Here is a 25410-nt window from a genome sequence, read left to right as displayed (position 1 = left end):
GCACTAGGTAGGCAAGTATTCCTCCACTGAACTACATTCCTTAGGAGTGTTGTTTTCTCAAGATAAAGGCTAGCCTGGAACTTGATACATTGCTCAGCATGACCTCAAACCCCTGATCCTTTGACATCTGTTTCCCTAAAAGCTAGGGTGACCAGCTTGTGATGTCATACTGGGCCTCCAAGGCTAATTCTATGTCTATTTGTTTGCGTATGAATGTGAGTGTGTATGTGTGTGTGTGGTTGTGTGAGTGTGTGGCTGTGTGTGTATCTGAGTGTCTCTGTGAGTGGATATACACATATACACATAGGCCAAATGAAGAGGTGGGCTTCCTTGGAACTGGAGTTATAAATGTTTACCCAGCTTTGTTGTGTGGGTGTTGGGTCTGAACTCCAGCTCACATGACTGTGCAGCAAGAACCCTTAACCACTGAGCCATCTCTCAAGCTCCCTGGGGCTAATATTTTTTTCTCCCCCATCACAAGGCCATTTTTCTTTTTTTAAACATAATTTTTAATTAAAATATAATTACATTATCCCCCCCCCTTTGCTTTTCTCCTCCTAATCCCTCCCATGTACCCAGCCCTCCAGTTCTCCCAAATTCAAGGCTAAATTTTAGATTCTGAGGTGGCCGGCATTGACCTTGAGGACCGTAACCTTATTAGAAACAAATTGTTAAGAATTGAAGCCTGACCCTTTGGAAGCAGTTCCGGGTCAGTAAGCATACATGTAAAGTACCTTAGACTTCAACCTCCTTGTGTCTAAGCATAATTCAGTTGTCTGGGAGGCCTACCTGCAACTAGCACAGGGCACACAGATATAGGTTACTCAAAAACCATTGGGTGGGTGTGGGATGGATGGGTGGGTGGGTGGGTAGAAGGTGAAGAATGAAACATCCTCTGTCTCTCAAACTATCATTCACATGTGAGTGTCAGGAACTGAGTCATACCCTCTCACCAATATTTCTTCCTCCAGATTTCACTGCGCCTGTGTAGGGTGGGTAAGGGATGGGCCTGAGACTATGAGGGTATATTTTATCTGTGTGTGAAACTATGAGAGAGTGACAATGCATGCCCGAAATACCAGTGACAGGAGGCGGAGCAAGGAGATTGCAATGAGCTGGAGGCTAACCTGGGACAGGCCAGCCTGTTCAAAGAAAACAATGACACAAATGATTGTATATAAAATAAGTGTGTTGTGGCTAGGGAGAAGGCTCACTCAGCAAGGGGCTGAACCACAAGGACCTGAATTTGGATGCCAGCACCCACATAAAAAGCTGGGTATAGCATGGCTACAGTATCAGAGCTAGATGGTGAGATTTGACGGGCAAAGTATCATGGATCCCTGAATTTACTGGCCAGCCTATCCAGGCAAATCAGTAAGCCCCAGGTTCACCAAGCAATCCTGCCTCAGAAAATAAGGAAGCAAACAATGGAGGAAGATATCCAATACTGAACTCTGACCTCTACACACAAACATGGACATACGTATACAGAAAGTCAAAATGTTAGATTTTTATCTACTGTTTGCAATGCTGAGCATCAAACACAAGACCTTGTATATTTATAAGCAAGTATAACATTTTGAAAGGTTTAACCTTCAGGAAGCTGGGGAAATGGCTCAGTGTGAGAGCTGACTGCTCTTGTAGAGGATCCAAGTTCAGTTCCCAGCACACACATTTGGCACCTCACAACTGCCTGTTATTCCATCTCCAGGGGATCTGATGCCCTCGTCTGGCCTCCGCAGGCACCACGTGCAAATACACATACCCACGCACATAAAGAATAAAATAAACACATTTTTAAAGGCATGTCATTCTTTAAGGGCCTTTATCAAAATCCCAGTTTTGTTGTCTTTTGGTGGTTTTTTTTCCTCTGAAATGGGGCAGGAGGGGAAGAGGCTGAAGTACACTGAGGCATAAGTTCTAGTCCTGTGACTGTCTATCAGTGTCCATACAGGACATCATGTTTACTGTACTGTAACACATAGAGTCTCCCTTGATCATACAAATGTTTATATTTGTATTTGTCATCCTCCATTGCAGTTCACTGATTATCAACAGTCTCCTAAACCATACATGCTCATCTTCCTTTGGGAAGGAGACAGATGTTCACACTCAACACTGACACTGAAATTAGAGAAACCAAGGTATCATTCCAGATGTACGCTAAGAAAACCTTTATAAGGAGCTGTTGTCAAGCTAACTTGCCACCTCTGAAGCACAAAGAAATCAAGATAAATCAATAGAAGGAAACTCTAGCCAATGACACATGTTTACCTTTTTATGACCTTTATTTGTGTAGGTAGGGGAGCGGGCATATGTGTAGAAGTCCAAGGACAACATGCAGAATTTGATCTTCTCCACCATAGAGGTTGTAAGGTTGTCCGGCTTGGTGGCAAGTGCCCTTACCCACTGATCCATCCTACCAGTCTCCCATGGGTATTCTCTAGAAACTGAGAAAAACGTGTTTTTAAATTAAAATCACCCTAAAATTCAAATAATTGGTCTGAGTTTTCACCACAAGTTGGATCAAAAATACTATTGTATTTCTTGAACTGTTACAGTGTTCTAGGCATAGGTCAAAGTTCCTTGTTCAGGTTGGGCCCAGCTGTGCATACCTGTGTAAGTAATCTCAGCACAGAGGAGGCTGAGGCAGGAGGACTATGAGTTCAAAATCAGCCTGGACTCCCAAGTGAGAATGTCTAGATTCATTACTTTTCTGTTCCTGGGATAAGATAACATTACCAAGGCAACAAGTGAAAACAAAACCAATAGTGCCTTACAGTTCCAGGAGGTTGGAATCCACAAGGACCAGAGCAGGTAGCAGCAGGCAGCAGCCTAGGAGGCTGGAACAGCCAGCTGGGAGTTCACATCTTGAACCACAAACACTAAGCAAAGAGCGCACTTTTTTGTTAGCTTGTTTGTTGTGCTAAAATTAATACTATCATTAGGATTCCCGTCTGCTGGTAGGGAGACTGGTTCAAATAATAGCTAAGTGTCCTCCTTCGAAGTCACACAACTAGGAAGGGTTAGCTAGGACTCAGACAGCCATGCTGTCTGACTTCAGCAGCCCTCTCTAACTCTGAACACCTTATTCCTCCTGTTGGAGCAAATGGGCCAGAAGAGGACTGCTTTGGCTAAGTGGCAAATACATATCTCTGTTTTGTGTGTCAGTATAAATTTGAGGTTCTTTTTTATTTTATGAGACCAGCTCTCTTTCTGTATGTTGACCCTCAAACCTACAATCCTCTTGCTCCTGCCTTGTGAGTACTAGCATGGCAGCTGTGTTGCACCATGCTTAGCTCTATTTCCTCTTTTTCTTTTATTTGTGATACTGGGTCTCAAACCCAGGACCTCTAGAGCCCACTAGTCAAGCACATCCTCAGCCACCTTACTAGTCCTGGAAGTTTTCCTGAAGAGTCTCATTCATAATTCTATGTTTTGCCGAGCAGTGGTGGTAAACTGTTTTCCTGGTTATAGTTAAAAGATGAAACCTTAGGCCATCATTAAAGTTACGTTTTTACAAATAGTGAGAATGTGTCTGAGTGTTTCTAAAATATGAAGCCATAAAGACGAAGCCGCCGGGCGGTGGTGGTGCACACCTTTAATCCCACCACTTGGGAGGCAGAGGCAGGTGGATTTCTGAGTTCGAGAGTTCGAGGCTAGCCTGGTCTACAGAGTGAGTTCTAGGACAGCCAGGGCTACACAGAGAAACCCTGTCTCAAAAAAAAAAAAAAAAAAGAGGACGAATCCACACCTCAGACACTAACCCACAAAGTAGGAAAAAGGTGGAGACGGTTTTACAGTAGCTATCATTAAGTGGATACTTGCTTCTCTTTTGCTATTTTATTTATGTGCATGGGTGTTTTGCCTGCATATATGTATGTATATATGCATTACATTCTTGTCTCGTCCCCAAGGAAGCTAAAAGAGGGTTTGGGGTCTCCTAGAAGTAGAGTTACAGACAGTTGTGAGCTACCATATGGGTACTGAGTATCAAATTTGTATCCTTTAGAAGATGAGCCAATACTTTTAACTGCTGGGCCATCTCTCCAACCCATTTCCTGGTTTTCTATAGATTTCATTTGTCAAATAATAAGATCTACTTCATCCCTTAAAAAGTTCATTGAAATGCTGGGTGGTGGTGTCACACACCTTTAATCCAAGCACTCCTGAGGCAGAGGCAGGCAGATCTCTGAGTTCAGATCCAACCTGGTCTATAATGTGAGTTCCAGGGTTACACAGAGAAAGCCTGTCTAAAAACAAATGAAAGGAAGGAAAGAAAAAAGAGTTATTCAGACCTTTTTCATTACGCAAGCATTGTATGTAACTTTTAATGGCGTCATCACACTCTGCTCTCTGAATGAAGGTGGACACCATTCAGACTAGATCCCCATGGCTACTTAATTAAAAAAAAAAATTCAATTCAGTTTCTTGCTCTCTTAAGCTCCATTAGCTGCAGGTGGCTAGTGACAGCTTTCCTATCATCTCCTCCAAAACTGTATTGAGCCAGGTGTGGTGACTCTGGGGGCAGGAAGGTTGCGTGAGTTCAAGGCCACACTAAACTACCTATGGAGACCCGGTCCATAGACCAAAATAACAGACCAAAATAAACCAAGAGTTGGGCTTGGTTGTGGCTTAGTCTGTAATCCCAGCACTCAGGAAGCTGGGAAAGGAGAATCCTGAGATCCGGACCAGACCTGGGTAGAGAATTGAGTTCCAGGTCATCTGTGACTAGCATGCTCGAGATCCTGCCTAAATAAATTAAATAAATAAATAAATAAATAAATAAATAAATAATAAATAAATAAATAAATAGATGTTTTGCACAGCACAGTTCTGAAAAAAAAAAGAATATGGAAATATGGACTCTGGAGCCAAAGCCTAGGTTCCTATGTGAACTGAGGCAATTTACACAACTTCTGAGGCTCTTTCCCTACAAGCAAGCTGAGTTGAATGTCAGTGACTGTGTACAAAGCTATGATGGTAAGCTAAGGATAAAGATGACATTTCTTTGAAACTTATGGTGTCTTCTTGCCCATAGAAATATTGCTTCACAGCTCCCTGAGTTAACCTGGCGTTTTATGGACTGAGTCCAAATCTGTGAATGGTTCACAAGATTTTGCCCAAATGTTATAAAAATCTGACTAGTCGAGCCGTGCAGTGGTGGCACACGCCTTGCCTTTAATCCCAGCACTTGGGAGGCAGAGGCAGGCGGATTTATGAGTTCGAGGCCAGCCTAGTCTACAGAGTGAGTTCCAGGACAGCCAGAGCTACACAGAGAAACCCTGTCTCAAAAAAAAAAAAAAAAAAATCTGACTAGTTAGTAGGACAGCTCCCTGGCCATTGAGACATCCCATTTCCTGTTGAAAACTTCAGTGCACAGCTCAGTAGCCACCTTGTAGGAAAATACCTCCTTGAAGTTTACTCTAATAAACACATTGCTGTATCTGGAGATATAATTTAATTGTAGAACACTTGCCTAGCATGCACAAGGCCCTAGGTTCCACCTTCATCAATGGGGGACAATATGTCCTTCACTTTCTATCAGTGTAATGGAAAGGTCTACCTTTTTTAAAAAACGAAATAAACAGGCTGTCTATAACAATAAAATTTGCACTGTGCTGTAGTGAAGTGATACTAGAGTCGAAAGTGCAGGAATGGAACAAAAGTCATTGTTTGTTACAAGAATTAAGATTTTCCCAAAAGATGACAACAAGTTCTCACAGCTTGATTATTTAAAGGCCACCTGCATTTCCACAGCGGCCTCCTCAATCTAATATCTCCATTCAGCACCCCACGACCTGGCTGTTTATGAGACTGCATCGCCAAAGAGTAAGCAGAAAGAAACAAAGGAAGTGACTCAGGGCGAAGTCCTTGCCAGGTTCCCCACTCATACTCTTCCTTTCTCTTTTGCAGGTTTCCACCAGCTGTGGATGCCTTTGACATTATGACTGCAGAAGATTCCACCACAGCCATGAACAGCGATCCAACAGTGGGGTCCTCCACAAAGGTACCAGAGGGTGTGGCGGGCGCACCCAACGAGGCTGCACTGTTGGCACTGATGGAGCGCACAGGCTACAGCATGGTACAGGAGAACGGGCAGCGCAAGTATGGTGGACCCCCGCCTGGCTGGGAGGGCCCGCATCCCCAGCGTGGCTGTGAGGTCTTCGTGGGCAAGATCCCACGTGATGTGTATGAAGATGAGCTGGTACCTGTGTTTGAGACCGTAGGTCGCATCTATGAGCTGCGCCTCATGATGGATTTCGATGGCAAGAACCGCGGCTACGCCTTCGTGATGTACTGCCACAAGCACGAGGCCAAGCGAGCTGTTCGTGAGCTCAACAACTATGAGATCCGCCCGGGCCGTCTGCTGGGGGTGTGCTGCAGTGTAGACAACTGCCGCCTCTTCATCGGTGGCATCCCCAAGATGAAGAAGCGCGGGGAGATCCTGGAGGAGATCGCTAAGGTCACCGAGGGCGTGCTTAATGTGATTGTGTATGCCAGTGCGGCAGACAAGATGAAAAACCGAGGCTTCGCCTTTGTGGAGTATGAGAGCCATCGTGCCGCAGCAATGGCACGCCGCAAGCTCATGCCGGGTCGGATCCAACTGTGGGGCCACCAGATAGCTGTGGACTGGGCCGAGCCAGAGATTGACGTGGACGAAGACGTGATGCAGACAGTGAAGATTCTCTACGTGCGCAACCTCATGATCGAGACCACCGAGGAGACCATCAAGAGGAGCTTTGGCCAGTTCAACCCAGGCTGCGTGGAAAGGGTCAAGAAGATCCGTGACTACGCCTTCGTGCACTTCACTAGCCGTGAGGATGCTGTGCACGCTATGAATAACCTCAATGGCACGGAGCTGGAGGGTTCCTGCTTAGAAGTCACGCTGGCCAAGCCTGTGGACAAGGAGCAGTACTCCCGCTACCAGAAGGCAGCTAAGGGTGGTGGCGGCTCAGCTGAGGCAGTAGCGCAGCAGCCCAGCTACGTGTACTCCTGTGACCCCTACACACTGGCCTATTATGGCTACCCCTACAACGCTCTCATCGGGCCCAACCGGGACTACTTCGTGAAAAGTTAGTGGACACTCTTCTCTTGAGGGCCCCGTGGGTGTCCAGCCCCCTAGACAAGGGTGTTAGATTGAGCTGGCTCCAATTTACTAGGCCCTACCCATTTAGGTTGAGGTTGTGAGCACTGACTCAGTCACAATTGCAGTATGGAGAGAAACGCCTCTCTTTGAGCAGTCACATCATTGGGACACTTTGTCTTTTGCTAGGGCCGAACCTATGTAGAGCAGGCCTGCTTATTATTCCTTGGAGATTATGTTACAATCTGATTCTGAGCCATGCCTGCAATCTCAACCTTCTAAAGGGTGGGGCTAGAGGATTCCTAGTTTGAGGCCAGCCTGGGTTGTCACTTCTGAAGTTAAATCTTAAGGTGTTGGTTAGCGAAGTCGTGGTTTCTTATAGTCACTAAGGATACAAGACCAAGCATGACACTAGAAAACATAACATAGGTTCAGGGACCTACTGTCCTACACTACTGTTCACTGGGCCTGAGTTAATAATATCCTCTGCCTTTTTTTTTTTTAAAGCACAAAATGAGGAAGGAAGATGGGGACATCCCTTTCCAGATCTAACTTTTTCAAACTCTAAAATTGAAGTTGCAATTACAATCCCTGGAACTCACCTTGAGTTAAGCTGGCAGATTAGAAGGTTAAAGTAGATCAAAATAGGTCATCGCCATCATCTCAGCCCATTGAAGGACGTAGTTGTGGCCACCTGCCACTTAGACAGGGGGCAAACGAAAAGGCCCCTGAACCATCCCTGTCGCTGGCTCACCCTTTTTTTGTGTGTTGTTATTTTAAGCAGGCAGCATAAGAGGCCGAGGGAGAGGCGCAGCTGGAAACAGAACCCCAGGGCCCAGGGGTTCCTACCTCGGAGGATATTCTGCTGGCCGTGGTATATATAGCCGATATCACGAAGGCAAAGGCAAACAGCAAGAAAAAGGATATGAGCTTGTTCCGAATTTGGAAATCTCTACTGTCAATCCAGTTGCTATTAAGCCTGGCACAGGTCAGTACAAACCAGAGTAAATGCCTCATTTGGTCCTAAACCCCAACCCCTTCTTTTGAGAGAGTCCCAGTCTTCATGGCTCTTAGATCTTGCATGGATTCTTCTGTCCTTCTGTAAAAAAGAACACCCCATCCCTACCCTGACTATCTAGAATGTATCTATCTAGAATGTAGGGGAATGGTCTAGTTCAGGCCCCGTTCACGTTAGACTGTGACTGCCAGGGAGTTTTTCAGACAGGTGCCGCCCACCAGTCCCCGGGCTATTTCTCTGTCTGTGACCTAGTAGTAAGCAGAGACAAGAGTGGGAAACAGAAGGGAAGGGTATGAGACTCCCTGACTCCTGTGTCTAGAACTTGTCTTTTTCTTGCAAATGTAGGCAAACACCCCATCATTGAGCTATGTCCCAGCTGTGCTTCAACCAGCAGAAAGCAAAGGGTACGGGGATGACCAGTTTTGAGAGAAAGTAGAAACTTCTTTTCCAGAGCAAACAGTGCCAGTTTTCCTGTGATTAACAGCACAGATGAAGCAACAACAGGGAAGGTTTTTACAACTGGATTCTCCCGTCCATAGAATAGAGGGACTCAGTTGTGTGAGCCAAGGACCTTGAACTTTGATTTTGCCAGTAGACCCCACAAACTTATCTGCCAGCATTGTTGGCAGAATGGCCACCCGCTTTGAGGAAGGCTAAGAATCTGTAGCTGTGTTTGAGTTTGGCAAACCCATTGTTTGCAGATTCTCCATACACTAACCTCTGAACCCATGCCGAATTCCTTCTGTGGATAACAAGAATGATTCCCTCCCTGGCTCTTGGCCTCACTGAGGGCAGTAGAGAGACCTTTTACAGGGCATCCGCTCCCTTCCTGATTGCATTCTTCTTTTCCTAGAGAATAGGCAAGGAATTGGTATGTTTGAAGCATAGGTTTAAATTGATGCCATGGACACTGAACAGTCTATAGCCATGTGAAGTACTGTGTCGTGGGTAGAGAGTCCTGTAGGCTGGTAGCCAGAGTAGTGCAGATACTCTGTGAAGCCCCATGTGGTTTCAACTAGTAGCCCAAACTGAATCTCAACCTTTTCTGATCATTCATTTCAAGTTACAACTTTGTCCTTCTGAGAGAGAGAGAGACCAGGGCAATGCTAAAAGTATTTGGGCACAAGACTAGTGAAAGACTGGATTGGAAAGAAAGAATGGTATTTGGTTATGATTTTTAGGTTTCTTTATTTTTTAATTGAATGGCCAAGCCATTGTTTATCTTACGATCGCTTTGCCTCTTTACCTTTGATCGCATTCATCTTCATAGAAGAAACATGCTTACAGTTGGAGAGAAAACATAAAGGAAAGGGCTCTCGGTGTGCAGGTTTCGTGTTCCTGCTTATCCTTTCAGTACACACAGCATGGGCACGCACAGGCTCCCGCAAATCGGGTCTAGCATCTCTTCCTTTTGATCTCTTGCTGTTGCCCATCGTTGAGTAACTCTATCTGTTTGAATCTCTGCTTGAAGCTGTTCCTTTGGACTCTCCTCACAGAAATTATTTGCGTTGGCAGGTTCGAGTGAAAAAGCCAATCACCCATTGCTTCACTACTATAAATGGATGTTAGCACATGGGAGGCTTTTCCACTTTCTACTCAATCTCCCCCCACCCCAACACACACACGCAATTGGATCAGTAATATTAAATGAAATACAAGGTGGCGGGGATGATATACTCACGTCTCTAAGCTGTCAGAATGATAACCTTATTCAACCTGCCTCTTAATACCTTGTCAAAATGCAAAGGGCATCGAATAATAATAAAATAATAATATAAGCAGAGCTCACACTCACGCATGTTAGGAAACGTCAGTGCACACGCCTCACTGGAAATGCTCCTGCCGGGGCGCGCTGTGGAGAAACTCCATTCCGATGTGGGTGGCGTCAAGCCAAGCAGAGCTGTGTGAATGCGCAGAGGTGTAGGGCTGCTAACCTGAGTTTTAAGATGTAACCAGCAAGGGAAGGCTCCTCCTCAGCGGTCGCGAGGGATGCACCTGTCTTACTCCTGCTTCTCTTGCAGTGGCCATCCCTGCCATCGGTGCCCAGTACTCCATGTTCCAGGCAGCCCCAGCCCCGAAAATACTTGAAGATGGCAAGATCCACACAATGGAACACATGATCAGCCCCATCGCAGTGCAGCCTGACCCCGCCACTGCTGCTGCCGCCGCTGCTGCCATCATTCCTGCGGTATCCACACCACCACCTTTCCAGGTAGAGTTCTTGGCATGCTGGGATTTATATATGGAGCCCCTCAGAGTTCTTGCTGTGGCTGCTATCATTTTATCTATGGAGCCTTTCTGAGTCATAGACTCATTCAGCACTGAGAATATTTAGTGCAATGATATTTTAAAATACGTGTTTTGTTTTGTTTTCGGGGCAGGAGATCAAGCTTAGGGTGTTATACATGTTAGGCAAATATCCCCCCCACTGTGATAGACTCCTAGCTCTTAAAAAAATATTTACTGGGAAATAGCAAGAAAGGAATGCTAGCTCTATGAAGATTGTTTTTCAGTTTATTATTTTTAAATGTATGTATATGGGACCAGTATGGCTCAGCAGGTAAAGATGCTTGCTTCTACATATGATGACCAATATCCAGGACCCACATGGTGAAGGAGAAAGCCACCTCTGGCTTTCCTCTATGTGTGGACTGTGATACATGACCTACCTCTGACCCCATACACACACACACACACACACACACACACACACACACACACACACCAACCCAGATATGCCTAAATGGACATGTAATTCATCAAAGTTTTTTTAATGGAGTTGATACAAATAGTCCTCCTCCCCCCCAGCTAAGACTCGGACTGTGATTGCAAATTCATCTTGTCTTTTTGCACGTTCACCCTGGCTAACTCTTAGGATCTGACTCTCCCCTTCATCTCTTCTGTCTCCCCTCCTCCTGCCCAAATATCCTCTCCTAGACCTCTCATTAATACGTTATTCTGTGGCTTATGACTGCCACTTTGTTCTTTCTTGGAAAGCTGCCCTCCAGGACTAAGCGTCTCCATTGTGTAGCACATGGAGAAGGCATCTGTCGAGCAGAAGAAAAAAAAAATCTTAAAAGTATTTCTCTCCGAATGAGTGACTGAATCATACGTTTGAATGACCCAGGTCTCTCAACTCATTGAACAACAATTTCCAGGATGTGTATTTTGAAAAGCAGAAATCTCTGTCTATGCTAGATTGCATGTCATTTGGGCTGGGCTGGGTTCTAGACTCCTGTTGTGTACAGTTTTCTCAGGTGATTTTCCAATGGCCAGGCATCTGAATTGTCATAGCTAGTCACTTCCCTTTTCTTCTCTATACTAAGCCTCAACTACTGTATTCAGAAAGGGCTAAACCAGTTGGAATTATTCACACATCAACATGTTACTAAGAGTTTTTTTTCAATTCAAGGCCTTTTTGTTATCTTTTGCTTTTGAGATGTAATCTAGATTTATAGCCCATACACACCCCATACCTCTTACAAATAATTTTTTTAATGTACCACACTATTTAATAATAAGATTTAAGTTTAGAGGGTTGGAGGGATGGCTCAACAGTTAGATAATGTATGTAAAGTATATATATATATATATAATCAGCCACAGGAAGAGCTCTGAGGGGCTCCATATATAAATCCCAGCATGCCCTTTCTGAGGACTCAGGTTTTGTTCCCAGAACCCACAATTGCCTATATAACTTTAGCTCCAAGTTAAGACAGGGAGTCGTTGTGGCCCTGGCTGGCCTCACAGAGATCTGCCTGCCTCTTCCTCCTGAGGACGGATTAAAAAAAGTGTGGGCCACCACCGCCTGTCCTTGACTAAAGGTTTTGATGCCTTAATAAAATCATACAAATAAGGCTCCATAATAAGAACAGTGCCTGGAGTCTCCGTTTTGCGTATGATCATCATTGCCATAGTTATCCTCAAGTTAGGTAGAAGTTCTTTTGAACATAGTTTTGTGAGTCTGATTTCTAGATTTTGTAATAGAGATAACGTTATCCTTGATTAGAATCTCGGAATCCTAGTATATCGGAGGTAGAGGCAGGAAGATCAGGACTTCAGAATCATTGAGATATAGTTCACTGGAGGCCTGACTGCTACATGAGAGACTCTGTCCCAAAACAACAAAGGAATTAAAAACTTTAGGAAGCAGCCACATCTGTGGCACAGACCTGTAATCCTAGTTACTTGGGAGGCCAAAGCAGGAAGGTGGGAAGTTCAAGGCTTATCTAGTCAACAGAGCAAGTACAAAGCTAGTCTGGGTGAGTTAGATCCTATCTCAAAATAAGAGGTTAAATAAGAATAATTATAATAACTTTGTTACTATTATAAAGCACAGGTGCTGAAGCACATTTGATAGTACACATTTGATGTGTTCTAGCTTCAATTCACAGCAATGGAAAGGAAAAAAGAACCTATGAAGACCTTGCTTTTTAAATATAGCTTTCCATTTCATATAGCCTAGATTACTTATTCTGAAGTTAGAGTAAGATGCAGAAAAGATACCAGCATTTAGTTTCAGGCCATTCTGTGGAACATAAGGCACACCAAATGCTTTATTATTTCTTGCGTGGTGTTTTATTTTTGCCCCAAATCCAAAACTAAATCCAGATATTGACCGTCACAGTCTTGCCTCACCTCCCCGGCCCCCCCCCCACACACACCCTATTTGTTATAGGAATCTGATATGCTACACTTTCCCTGGGATCCTTAAAAAGTAGTGTTCTTAAGCAGATCCCCAGCCCCCTCTTTGCAGCTTTCACTGACCAAATAGAATGATCAATCAAAGATTCCAGTGTATAAGAACTCTGGCTCAACCTGCAACCTCAGGCTTTGACACGTGTCTGAACACTGAATTTGAGTGCATCGAGCCATTCAAGGATGACATTTTGCTCTGTCTAGTCTCTTTCTCCTGTAGTGTCACTCACCTGCTTCTCTGCCTAGACGTCTTCTCTCCTTCCCCACTGGGGTGCACATTGTTTGAATAGATGATAAACCTGCACGTAGGCTCAGCAAGGACTTTTGTTTGTCTGTCTGTCTCTCAGGGCCGTCCAATAACTCCTGTATACACTGTGGCACCAAATGTTCAGAGAATCCCCACCGCCGGCATCTACGGGGCCAGCTACGTCCCCTTTGCTGCTCCTGCCACTGCCACAATCGCCACACTACAAAAGAACGCTGCGGCCGCCATGTACGGGGGCTACGCCGGCTACATACCTCAGGCCTTCCCCGCTGCTCTCCAGGTGCCCATCCACGACGTCTACCAGACTTACTGAGACCGGGGACCAGAGCCGAGGCAAGCCACCAAACCCTGCTGAAGGAACACTTTATTATTTATGAAGAAAGAACATGCCGGGTTGGCATGCGTGCAAAACCTGCAAGTGAAGAAGAATGTTATCAAATAGCACACTGAAATATTTTATATCCATGAAGTTTTCACTCGCATTTTTTTGAAAATGACTTTTCAACTTAGCAGGCCCGCGTTCACACATTTCTAAGAGACTTGCGACGCCTCACGCCTTAATACCATCTTTTCAAACATGTATGCTCCGCTGCATTTGTACAGAGGTTTGGTTTTGTTTTTTAAGGATATATTTTCAGTATGAAGGTTATTTTCTTAACTTCTGCACTCCAGAGTTTTCTATTTTGTAGAAACTTTCAAAGTATATCAGCTATATATATGTGTATATCAAAAAAAAAAGAAAAAAAGAAAAAAAGAAAAAGCAGGCCCTCTCATGTAGGGAACTATTTTGAAAACTATATTCAATATTTAAAGACACAAACTGTAGTGCTCTGAAATACTACATGAAACATTATTTTATTTTTAAGGTGATGCTGGAAAGTGCAATTTTAAAATGAGAAAAAAAAAGTCTCTACTGTATTTCCACTGGCATTAAGGGTTGAAGATACTGCCGTGTATTCTCATGTTTTCTGGGTTTATGGGAGTTTTGGGTTTTTGTTTTTTGTTTTTTGTTTTTTTTTTACAGTCTGTTCTTAAGCCAACATGGAAAAAGACTCCTCGCACCCAGAGTCCCAACACTGGAAAGCTCTGACCTGCCCTCAGTTCCTTGGGCTCACTCTGTGTGTCTCTATTGTTAACTATGCCCCGCCCCCACCCGTTTTCCTCCGCCTCCTTCCCTAGCTCCAGTGCAACTTTGAAGTTTGGCATATCTAAGAAAAATGGATAATTCGAATAGAGATGCCTTTTATACTTCTTCCTGGGATTTCGTTGGGGTCTTTTTTATTTAATTTGGTTTTATCTTCTATGTGTTTTCAGTAGCAGAATGCACATAAGGACAAGATTTTACCATGTTTGCCTAAGGCATCTTTGCATAGCTATTTAATTGTTCAGTATGAAACCTTACCTTTCTAATTCTTTGATTTTTTTTTTTTTTTGAAGTCTGAGTTTTTAGAGACCAAGAATGTATGTGATTATAGACAAGACCTTCAAGACTTGTCAAGGGGAAGTTAAGCTTCCCATGCCTTCTTGTGTTTCCTACAGAATGCCTGTGGTCATCAGGGATGTTGGAAGCACTGTGCTCTTTAACAGGGCTTCCCTCAGTTATTCTGCATTTGGTAGGTGAACACGGAGCATACAAATCCAGGAGGGAGACCTTGTAAGAGTTTAAGGGTAGTTTGTACATAACTTCTGATGCTTGCTCGTAGACCTTCTCTGTTGCCAAAGTTCATGGCCTGTAGTCTAAAGCAAAAATGCAGCCATTTTATTTCAATGTTATTAAAAGTGTTTGCTTATTTTTTTTTTTTGGAAGTAAATACACAGATGCAGGGTTTTGTGCCTGTTTTAAGGCTTTTCTTTGGCAGAGTGAATGTAAAATACAGTAAAATGATAATATCGTCATCTCTTTTATGAATTACATCATCTTGCATCTTATTAAAAAGGCTCAGTCCACGATGTGAGGTGTGCAATGTGGTAACAGATACATGGTTGTATTTTATGGCATAACAGAACCCATCAAATCTTTCTTCCCATCAGAGTTTTGCTAATCGGCTTAACTCTGATTTGTGGATTCATAGTAGAATCATGCCCTTAGCAAATGCTTTTTGTTTTTAAATTAAGAGATTCCCAAATGTCTTTTCCCCCTTATCTTGATGGGATGGATTTTTATATATAAGAAATATTTATTTAACTATTCTATAAAATTATCGAGTGCCTGCTAAAGCCTTTAAGCATCCCTCCATCCTTGTTGAGTGACATAAATCAGCTATGCAGTATTCTAAGGATTCTCCCAGGAAGCTGCAGCTACACAGGCCTGTTGGGATGAGTGACGTCATTAATGGTATCAGATTCTCATCCCTTGACTTAGTGAAGAGGAAGTGTCCTCCTTCTTGCCATGGACTGACACGGAGGTTTCCAGATAGAACACTGACTTGCTTACCCTTGTTCTTACTGTATTTTACAAGTGGAAAAAATTTTTTCAAAAATAATATTAATAAGAATAAAGAGAAAAAATATGCACTAAGTTAACATGGCAACTACCTTAACAACAGTCATTGGTGACAGCCAATTAAGCACCAGTGGCCCTGCAGTCTGTGGTCTTACCTGTCCCTCTTGTTTCTCAACCATTTCACGTACACTACTGAGGTAAGTTTATAACTTGAAATGTGAACTTTTTTGGGGTTTTTTTGTTTTGTCTTGTTTTTGGTTTTGCTTTTTTTTTTTTAGGATTAAGAACAAACTAATATAAATGTTTTTAAAAGTTTTAGAGTTTGGGTTTTAGATATGCTACTAGTTTAGTTTTTAGCTTCATGTTTGAAAAGCTTTTTAGATCTTGCTGCATTTACACACAGTACACTCTTAAGTTGTATGTGGTAAATAAAGCTTTCTTTAAAGCAGTTTCAAGACTTTCTTTTCCTTTAAAAATAAAATCGGGAAGCTTTTGCAACAATGGAGGTATTGCACAAATTCAGTCTTTGCAGTTGGGGAAAACAACCATGTGTTGGAAATGTGGCGGAAAGTGGTTACAATGTTGAATAATCTATCGGTATCCTCAGAACTTCAGCTCGGCGCCCTCAAAACTCCCCAGCATGTGGATTCAGGTGGGGCATGACAGAGCCTGTCACTCCTTCCCGTGGTGATGCTTCCCAGTCAGAGGAGACTTGAGGCAGCTATGATGCGAGTTCACAAACGCACTGGCTGACCTCCATGTTGGGCACTGCATCGAAAGCAAAGCCTGTGCTTCTCCTTTCCCCAATCCTCGGGAATGTTTCAGAACACTCCCTGAAGAGTGTCACTCAAATCAGACAGTATCCCCTATCAAAGCTTAGCAAGTAACTGGAGACAAAATGACAAGTTGTCAGAATTGTCAGACTTCTCAGACCTGCTCCACCTGGCTCCGTGGGTTTGTTAATAATTGTTTGCCTGTTTTAATAATTTCATTTTATTTGATGTGCATTGGTGTTTTGCCGCATGTGTGCCTGTCTGTAAGTAGGCATCCTGGAGTTACAGACAGTTGTGAGCTGCCATGTGGTTGCTGGGAATTGAACCCAGGTCCTCTGGAAGAGCAGTCAGTGCTTTTAACCACTGAGCTATGTCTCCAGCCCAGGAGATTTTGGTTTTGTTTTGAGGGTTGGAGTGTTGAGACAAGGTCCTGCTGTGTGCATCCCAGACCAGGTTCCTACCTTAGCCTCTCAAATTCTGGGCCACTGTGCCAGATTTGAATTTTTACCTTCTTAATTTGAACTAGGGTCATGACCTCTCACCATACATTCCCTGAAATCCCAGTGTCTGTAATGTATAAAAGGAGTAGACCAGGGTTGGACACTTCTCAAGAAAACATACCGTTAGGCAATGAGGAGTGCTGGTTTGTTTTGTTTTATGGAGATTCTGTGTAGGTGTAGACCACATGTATGTCACTGGTATGTGGGTGCCCACAGAAACTAGCATCTTCTTCGGGAGCAGGAGTGACAGGCAGTTGAGAGCTGTGGATGCTGGGAACTGAACTCAGGTCCTCTGCAGATGTGCCACGCTCTTAACCATGGAGTCATCTCTCGAGTTCCACTTCCTGCTGTATGTTAAAAAGTCTTTTTTGCTTGTTTGTTTAAGACAGGCTCTTGTGTGTAGCCAAAGCTGGGCTTTGAACCCCTGATGCTCTTTCTTCTGCTCCCTTGGAGTTGGGATTTTAGCGACTTTTTTTCGAGACAGAGTTTCTCTGTGTAGCCCTGGTTGTCCTGGAACTCGCTCTGTAGACCAGGCTGGCCTCGAACTCAGAAATCCACCTGCCTCTGCCTCCCAAGTGCTGGGATTAAAGGTGTGCGCCACCACCGCCCTGCGTGACATTTTTTTAAAAAGACCCACTCTGTTCTTGTTCAAGGAGAAAAGTGCCCCTACCCTCGGTTCAGCTAGGAACAGCTCAAATCCATGCAGATTAGCACCTCTCCCAGCTACAGGCTTGATCAGAGCAGCTGTACATTTGTTCCTTCACACGGGTGGCGCTGCCCTTCTGAGGGGGAGAATACAGAACCAGGAGCACTTCCAGGTGAGAATAGATATGATTGTGTGCCCCAGGCTCTAGCTCCCTTGTCTTTATGATAAACATTTAGGTGGGACAGATAGGGACTAGCCAAAGTCACAGAGTTAGCAAGCCACCTAGGCTCCAGGCCAAGGGTCTCTCTGACTGCACGTTAGAAAATTATGAGAAAAAAAATTAGAAAAAAATTTTCATTAGAAAAAAATGAGTCCATCTAGCTGGGTGTGAAAAGAAAACAGGTTGTCTGGTTTTGCCTTGTATTGCATTTCCATGTGCAGCTAGGGGTCTTGGGATAGAAGGTGGGATGTTGCCGGCCGACAGATGTTGTGAGCTCCATGTGGGAGCTGGAACTGAACCTGGGTCCTCTGGAAAAGCAGCAAGTGATCTTATGTGCTTTTCCCCAACTTATCTCCCCAGCTTCCCTGAAATGACATTTTGATATTGTCACCTCTTTTATTAAAAAATTGTATTTTCAGCTTTTTCAGGCATCACCAAATAAGAGGTCACTGGCACATCCACTATGTCCTACTTTTGTCCCATCTCTGAGTCTCAAAATCAAGGGGGAAGTTCAGGCTTAACAAAGAAATGACTTCCAAAATCTACAGACTGCTTTCCCTTTGGTCCAAAGGCTAAGTCAGAGGGTCTCAACGTTGTGTTTTAATAAAAAGGAAAAGAGAAGACAGGGATATGTTTGTTGGAGGTGCGATATGGTGTGGAGGAAGGGGGTGCCCCTGCAGGCCCATGCTGAGGCATCCCTTCCCCTTGAGGGACTAGTCACAGATGGTATAGTATAAAATAGAGTTAATTCAGGGCATGGGGAGGGGACTTGAGAGAGTAGAAACAGAGGCAGAGATTTATATTATGATTCATAACAGCAAAACTACAGACAAAAATGCTTTTATTGTTGGGAGGTCAGCACCACATGAGGAACTGTATTAAAGGGCCACAGTGTTAGGAGGGTTGAGAACCACTGGATCACCACACAGGATCCCCTCCTGTACCCTGCTCTTGCTAGTGCCCAGGATTGGTCCATTTTCTAATTCCTCATGCTACAACGCACAGAAAAAAATGATATCTCAGACGCTTCCTCTATAAGCGGGCTGAGTGTCCCACAGAGCATCTTCAGTTTCTAATCAGAATGCCTGAAGGAACTTCCAGCTTTGCTTCTTGAAGATCACATGACCTGGGGGGGGGAAGCCTTCCAATCATGTGATCTTGAAAAACAAGGTCATCTGACCTTGAGGTTATAATGTGTTCAAGAGTCATAAAAGCCTGATATGTTAGCCGGGCAGTGGTGGTGAACGCCTTTAATCCCAGCACTTGGGAGGCAGAGGCAGGCAGATTTCTGAGTTCAAGGCCAGCCTGGTCTACAGAGTGAGTTCCAGGACAGCCAAGGCTATACAGAGAAACCCTGTCTTGGAAAAAACAAATTATCAAAACAAACAAAAAAACAAACAAAAAAAGAAGATAGTCTCTAGGTTCCACAAGCTGGCTGGCCTTGAACTTGCTCAGTATTCCAGACAGGTCTTAGATTTTTCAATCCCCCTGCCTCAGCCTCCCCAGTAGCTAGGGTTACAAACTTACAGGTCTAAGCCCTAACATGAATGAATTCCTCTCTGTAATCCCTCAAGCCTTTCCATCTGAAGCTCGAATTGTTTAGTTTTAGTTTTGTTTTTGTGCTAACCCCTCACACAAGCTCTGAAAATACTTCATCCCTGAGTTACACCCCAGCCTCAGCCTCTAATTCTCTTCACCGTTTACTCAATAAACATTTGAGTGCCAACTCTGTTAGCACAGAAAGAAAGATAGAGGTCAACAAAATGGACCCTCTGCATCCCGGCACTCCCAGATCTTCTGAAGGCTGGGGCACTTGGACCCCTAGGCTTGGACAGGAAGCAGATTTGTTGGCAATACACCATTTGAGCAGGGACCGAGGAAACCACATGGTGAGTTTCCTACTTGAGAACTTCAGTGGTGTTGCCTCTGAGGAAGAACAGCAGGAGTGAGGACCATCCTCTTCCTTAAACATTGAACGTTCGTCCTGTTTGCTGTAGGAGGAAGATCTCTGACAGCTATCACGAGGAGGTTGGGGCCCAGTATTAAAGAGGGAAGAGCTCTAAGTTATTCCTTCTCTTAGGGATTTTTGTTTTATTTAAAAAGGTTGCTTTTAGGGCACGCCTTGTGATGCATGTCTATAATCCTAAGAGTACAAGGTCAATCAACTGTGTGTTCAAGGTCAGCCTGGAATGTAGTGAGATCCTGTCTCACTCTGTGCCACCCTCAACCCCAAAATAAACCTGGACTTTTTCACATCAATGAACCTGTTCGGCGCACAGCTTGGAACAGACAACACCAGACCAAATGGTTCCAAAGGGGAGGGGGGTTATTCAGGGCAGAGGCAAAGGTAGGGAGAGAAACAGGAGAAGATGGTGGAGAAAGAAGAGAGAAAAGGAGGCCGGCCTTGACCAGGTGGAGAGACGGGGTAAGGGAAGGGAGGAAGGGCGAGGAGAAGCTAGAGGCAAGAGAGTAAGAGAGAGGAGGACACAAGCAGCCCCTTTTATAGTGGGCACGCCTACCTGGCTGTTGCCAGTTAACTGTGGAGTTTAGACAGAATACTAAGAGAACCTGCAGGTGTGTCTTTTTTAGCCTCCCCACCACACTCAGATACACATGCCCACACCCTAACCTTGGTGCAGGAATGCAGGCCTTCCCAGAGGTCCCTCCATGTGACTTGGAGGGGGAGAGTCCTGAGGAGAACCTTGAGACAGATCCACAGGCTTTCCTCAGCACTGTTTCCTGAGTTCATCACACTCTCATGCTCACACCTGGAAGCAGTGCCAGATCCTGTATTTGCAAGACATACCACTTTCTCAAGCTGATTTGTAGCTACCCTTACTTCTTGGTTTTCTCTACTTTGTTTGTCAAAAAAAAAAAATCATTACTGATTAACCAGCCATGAGGTTTAAATAGACCTTAGTCATTCTGAGTCAGGAAGGACTTGTCTCAAGCCTAATGGCTCCTGAAAGGACAGTACTGGAGGTTGCAGGGGTCAGGACGTATTGACCTCTGGAATTATGATAACATAAGGTCTTGCCAGTTCGGTTTGGCTGGGACTTTTCTTCTCCTTTCCTGGGACTTGTATTCAAACTCTGGTGGCACCATGGGACACAGTTATCATTCCCATTAGCTTCACCACTATCTGTCTGTCTATCTGTCTGCATGCAAATGTCAGCAGACAACAATGTCAGGAATTGTTTCTTTCCCCTATGTAAATCAAAACCAAGTTAAGTCTTCAGACTTAGTTCCAAGCAATTTGCTTGCCAAACAATCTCACCGGTCCTATTTATTTATTTATTTATTTATTTATTTATATTAAGAAATAAATCCTTGGGAGGCAGAGGCAGGCGGATTTCTGAGTTCCAGGCCAGGCTGGTCTACAGAGTGAGTTCCAGGACAGCCAGGGCTACACAGAGAAATCCTGTCTCAAAAAAAACAGAAAAAGAAAAAAAAGATCCAGTCAAAACAAAAACACACGTTTAAGCCAGGTGGTGGTGGGACACGCCTTTAATCCCAGCACTTGGGAGCCAGAGGCAAGCGGATTTCTGAGTTTGAGGCCAGCCTGGTCTACAGAGTGAGTTCCAGAACAGCCAGGACTACACAGAGAAACCCTGTCTCGAAAAACAAAACAAAAAAAAATAAGAAATCTAGAGATTGGAAAGATGACTCAGTGATTAAGAGCACTGGCTGCTCTTCCAGACGATCTGGGTTTGATATATATGAAGGCACAGTACCCATACAACCTAAAATAATGTTTTAAAATCCAAAATAGTGTATATGTCACACATAGCTTCATGAATTTCCAAACTAAGCATCCATGTAAACTGAAGGGGTTATTCTGGCTCGTGCCTGGCTTTACCTCTGAAAATGCTATCCTTTCTGCAAGATCTCCTTTCATGGGCAAAATAGGGAGTTTACTAACTATAACCTCAAACCTCTGCTACTTTCCCAGGTCACCCCTAATGTGCTGGTTACCTTTCCCATCACTGACGAAAACTCGAAGTCAGGTCGACTTAAGAAAAGGTGGGCTTATTTTGGGTCACAAGCCATCATGATCTTGCAGGAGGGATGTCAAGAGTGTGAAGGAGGACTGGAGAGACGGCTCAGCGGTTAAGAGCATTGACTAATCTTCCAGAGGTCCTGAGTTCAACTCCCTGAAACCACAAGGTGGCTCACAATTATCTATAATGGGATCTGATGCCCTTCTCTGGTGTGTCTGATGGTAGCAACAGTATAGTTATATAAGATAAATAAATCTTTAAAAAAAGTGTGAAGGAACAGGTCACGTTATGTCTGCAGTCAGAGAGAGAGAGAGATTATTGATAATATTGCCTCTGGGCCATCTGCCCTCTTCGGTTAAATCTCTCTGGAAATGTCCTCATGGATACATCTGATTCTACATGTCGTCCAAGTGACATTGCTTAATCATGTCCCTCTTCCCCCGAGAGGAAACCTCACAGTGGTTGGTTTTCCTCCATTCTCCATCTTAAGTCTTCCTGGGTCCTGGGTGTTCTGTGACAAAGTGAAGGAACTCTATTCTTGGAGCTCACTTCCCTATCCTCCGCCCTCCGGCTCCTCTCCCCCCTCCTTCATCAGTAATACTTTAGCTTCCATTATTTTTTTTAAGTAAAATTAACATAAATCTTACTGTTTGGATTGTTTTATTGAAAGGACACGGTTCAGTCATTTTATTTATTATCCTGTTTAATGTCATCACCATATATTTCCCGAACATTTTCATCATCCATTCCCAAAGAAACCACACCCACTAAGCACTCCTAGATCCTCTACCTGTGGCTGCTGGTGCCTGCTTATTCATGTTCTGTCTTCATACGATTGCCTATCAGGACAATTCGCAAAAATAGATTAAGTGTGCAAGCATGTATGGCCAGATTCTTTCACTTAGTGGAGGCTCCCAGAGTTTGTCCTCTCCGTGTGTCTCTACTTCACTTATTATTATGCCTGGATAATATTCTATTGTATAACAGCTCTTTTTACTAATCTAACTTGTGGTTGATAGAAATCTAATATCGCTTTCACTCTTGTGAGTACTGTTGCTATTAATATTTCTGTACAAGTTTTTATTTAAACACATGTTTTTATTTCTGTTGTTAGGCAGTTTGTGGGGTGACCTAAAAATTCTGTGTTTGGCTTCTAGGAAACTGTCAACTTGTTTTACTAAGTAGCTGCTCCATTTTACAAGGTACAGAAGGCTTCTGATTTCCCCACCTCCTTGTCAGTGTTTTTTTCTGTTTAATTCTTCTCCTGAATTCAGTCTTCTTAATGGCTACAACATGGCATCTCATTGTGGGTTTAGTCTCTCTACTGACCAATTGTAGTGGTTTCAATACACTTGGGGCAGGGAATGACACTATTAGGAGGTATGGCCTTGTTGGAGGAGGTGTGGCCTTGTTGGAGAAAGTGTGTCACCGTGGATGTGGGCTTTGAGACCCTCCTCCTAAGTGTGAGCCAGTCTGCTCCTGGCTTTCTTTGGATGAAGATGTAGAATTCTCAGTTCCTCCTGCACCATGCCTACGTAGAGGGTACCATGTTCTTGCCTTGATAATGGACTGAACCTCTGAACCTGTAAGCCAGCTCCAATTAAATGTTGTCCTTTATAAGACTTGCCTTAGTCATGGTGTCCGTGCACAGCAGTAAAACCCTAAATCACTAATGATATGCAAGGCAAGCCCTGTGCCATGGAGACTTAATTCCCAGCCCCTATTTGCATTTAGAATGTCTTAATACGCTGGGCGTTGGTTGCGCAAGCCTTTAATCCCAGCACTTGGGAGGCAGAGGCAGGTGGATTTCTGAGTTCAAGGCCAGCCTGATCTACAGAGTGAGTTCCAGAACAGCCAGGACTACACAGAGAGACCTTGTCTCAAAAAAAAAAACAAACAAAACAAAACAAAAAAATGTTTTAATGCAATTGTTGGCAATTTTGTACTTTGGAGATAAGTCTGTTCACATCCTTTGTCTATTTTTGATTGGATTGTCTTCTTGTTACATATAAAAGTTATTTACTTTTATCTATCATTATCTACCTATCTACCATGTATTTATCTATTTATCTATCTTTATCATCTAGTTATCTATTATCTCCCTGTTTAGGAACCTGGTTCTTGTAGAGCTCAGGCTGGCCTCCTATGAACTCTGTAGTCAAGCCTAACCTTGAACTCTGGTCTTCTGCCCTTATCTTACAAGGTCTAGGATTACAGGAGGTGCCCTACCATTCTAGGCTTTGCAAAAGTCATTCATATGATCTGGACAGCAAACCCATGTCAGACCCATGTCAGACATATGTACTCCCTGTCTCCTGAGTTGTCTTTTTACGTTCTTTTGTGACACAGGAAATATTTTAGTTTTGATAGTGTCATGCTGAAAATTCATGCTCAATTTTAAGATTATATTTTACTCTAAGAGTTTTACAGGTCAACTTTTACACCTAGATTTTGATCTGCTGGTTTTTATTTTATTTTTATTGTTATGCTTACAAATCAAATGGTACCCAGGACCTTGTACATGCTAAACAAGCCTTGGACACCTGAGCCGTATTTCTAGGCCCTATGTGAACACCTTTTTGCATATGATGTGAGATCGATGCCTGCTTTAGCCTGTTTTCTGTTGCTAATAACACGGTACCATATACTATGTAAATTATAAGGTTTATTTTGGCTCACAGTTCTGGCCCACAGTGAAGGAGCCAAACCTCTCCCATGGCCTTCTTGCTGGCAGAGTCCTGAGACAGTTGGGGTACCCCATGACAGGAAGTACACATGTCTAGGTCTGCCCTCTGGCTTTCTTACAAAGCTACCAGGTGGGGCGCACCCTAAAGATTTTCTATAATCCTAATCACACCTCAAACGCACCACTTCTTCACAAGATGGGGAGACTGAGTTTCCCCATCACAATGCCTCAAGCTGGGGATTAAACCTGTGCTGCTGCCACCGACAGTAAACCCAGTTCAGACCTCAGGAGGGCTCAGCTTCAGCCTTGGAGAAATTTCATTGCCTCAACACATTTTGTTGAAGATTATTCTCCCCCTGCACCCCTACACCGAATGGTCTTGGCCCCTCTCCTTCGATGGTGGGACTGCAGACCTGGGCTTGTTTCGGTTCGCAGGCCTTTGCTTAGCACTGTCTTTATCGCCAGAGCCTTGCTCAGAACTCCGTCCTTTTACCGAGCTGTGCATGTGGGTTGCCCTGCAAGTCCACATGGAATTGGGGGCAGCTTTCTCACTTCCTGTGGGAAAGACTATGAAGATTTTCCTAAGCCGGTGCTGCTGTGCCCATTCCACCAAGGAGCTGACCCCGATGCAGTCTCCTCAGGGTCTGCTTATTCAAGGTCGAGGTTGACCTCGGACCCTGACGCGCACCAGGACCGAAAGGTGAAGCCCGGGAACCCAGTTTTAAGCGTTTATAGAGGCGAGCAAACAAGTTCGGAGGGTTTCTAGCCTAACACACATATGATGGGGTGGGGGGGGCTATTATGGAATTTTGTTGCCCTTTAAAATGATTGGCTAGTGGTGGGAGCCAAACCATAAACTTAACTTCTGCTTTCCTCCTGATTGGCGGTAGTTAAGGAGTAAAGTGCCATGGGCCAGCGTCTTAGAGAGTAACCTGGAAACTAGTGCTAGGTGCAAGCTTGTTGGTTAACTGGAGTTCAACCTTAGATCAAGTTCTCTCCAGCCTGATCTACAAAGTGAGTCCAGGATAGCCAGGGTTACCCAGAGAAACACAGAAGTAAACTGTTCTTGCTAA

The 25410-nt window shown here is 44.0% G+C and overlaps 1 protein-coding gene across 6 annotated transcripts in view; it reads left to right on the top strand.

The window, feature by feature from the left end:
* Positions 1-14272, top strand: part of Rbm47 (RNA binding motif protein 47) — a 138668-nt gene extending 124396 nt beyond the window's left edge. For 5 of the 6 annotated variants that reach the window (XM_028765319.1, XM_028765321.1, XM_028765318.1 and 2 more), the window contains 4 exons: positions 5917-7076; positions 7869-8075; positions 10127-10317; positions 13151-13796. In XM_028765319.1, the coding sequence (XP_028621152.1) occupies positions 5948-7076; positions 7869-8075; positions 10127-10317; positions 13151-13381 (1758 nt within the window). In that variant the 5' untranslated portion in view covers positions 5917-5947 and the 3' untranslated portion in view covers positions 13382-13796. Of the gene's footprint in view, positions 1-5916; positions 7077-7868; positions 8076-10126; positions 10318-13150 lie in introns of all 6 variants that reach the window. The other variant, XM_028765324.1, reaches the window with a different exon arrangement.
* Positions 14273-25410: the final 11138 nt, after the last annotated feature.

Source organism: Grammomys surdaster, unplaced genomic scaffold, assembly GCF_004785775.1.
Source record: "Grammomys surdaster isolate TR1022 unplaced genomic scaffold, NIH_TR_1.0 150, whole genome shotgun sequence".
NCBI classification, from domain to species: Eukaryota; Metazoa; Chordata; class Mammalia; order Rodentia; family Muridae; genus Grammomys; species Grammomys surdaster.
The sequence above is the reverse complement of the archived record's forward strand: the minus strand, read 5'-3'. Positions and strand labels throughout refer to the sequence as shown.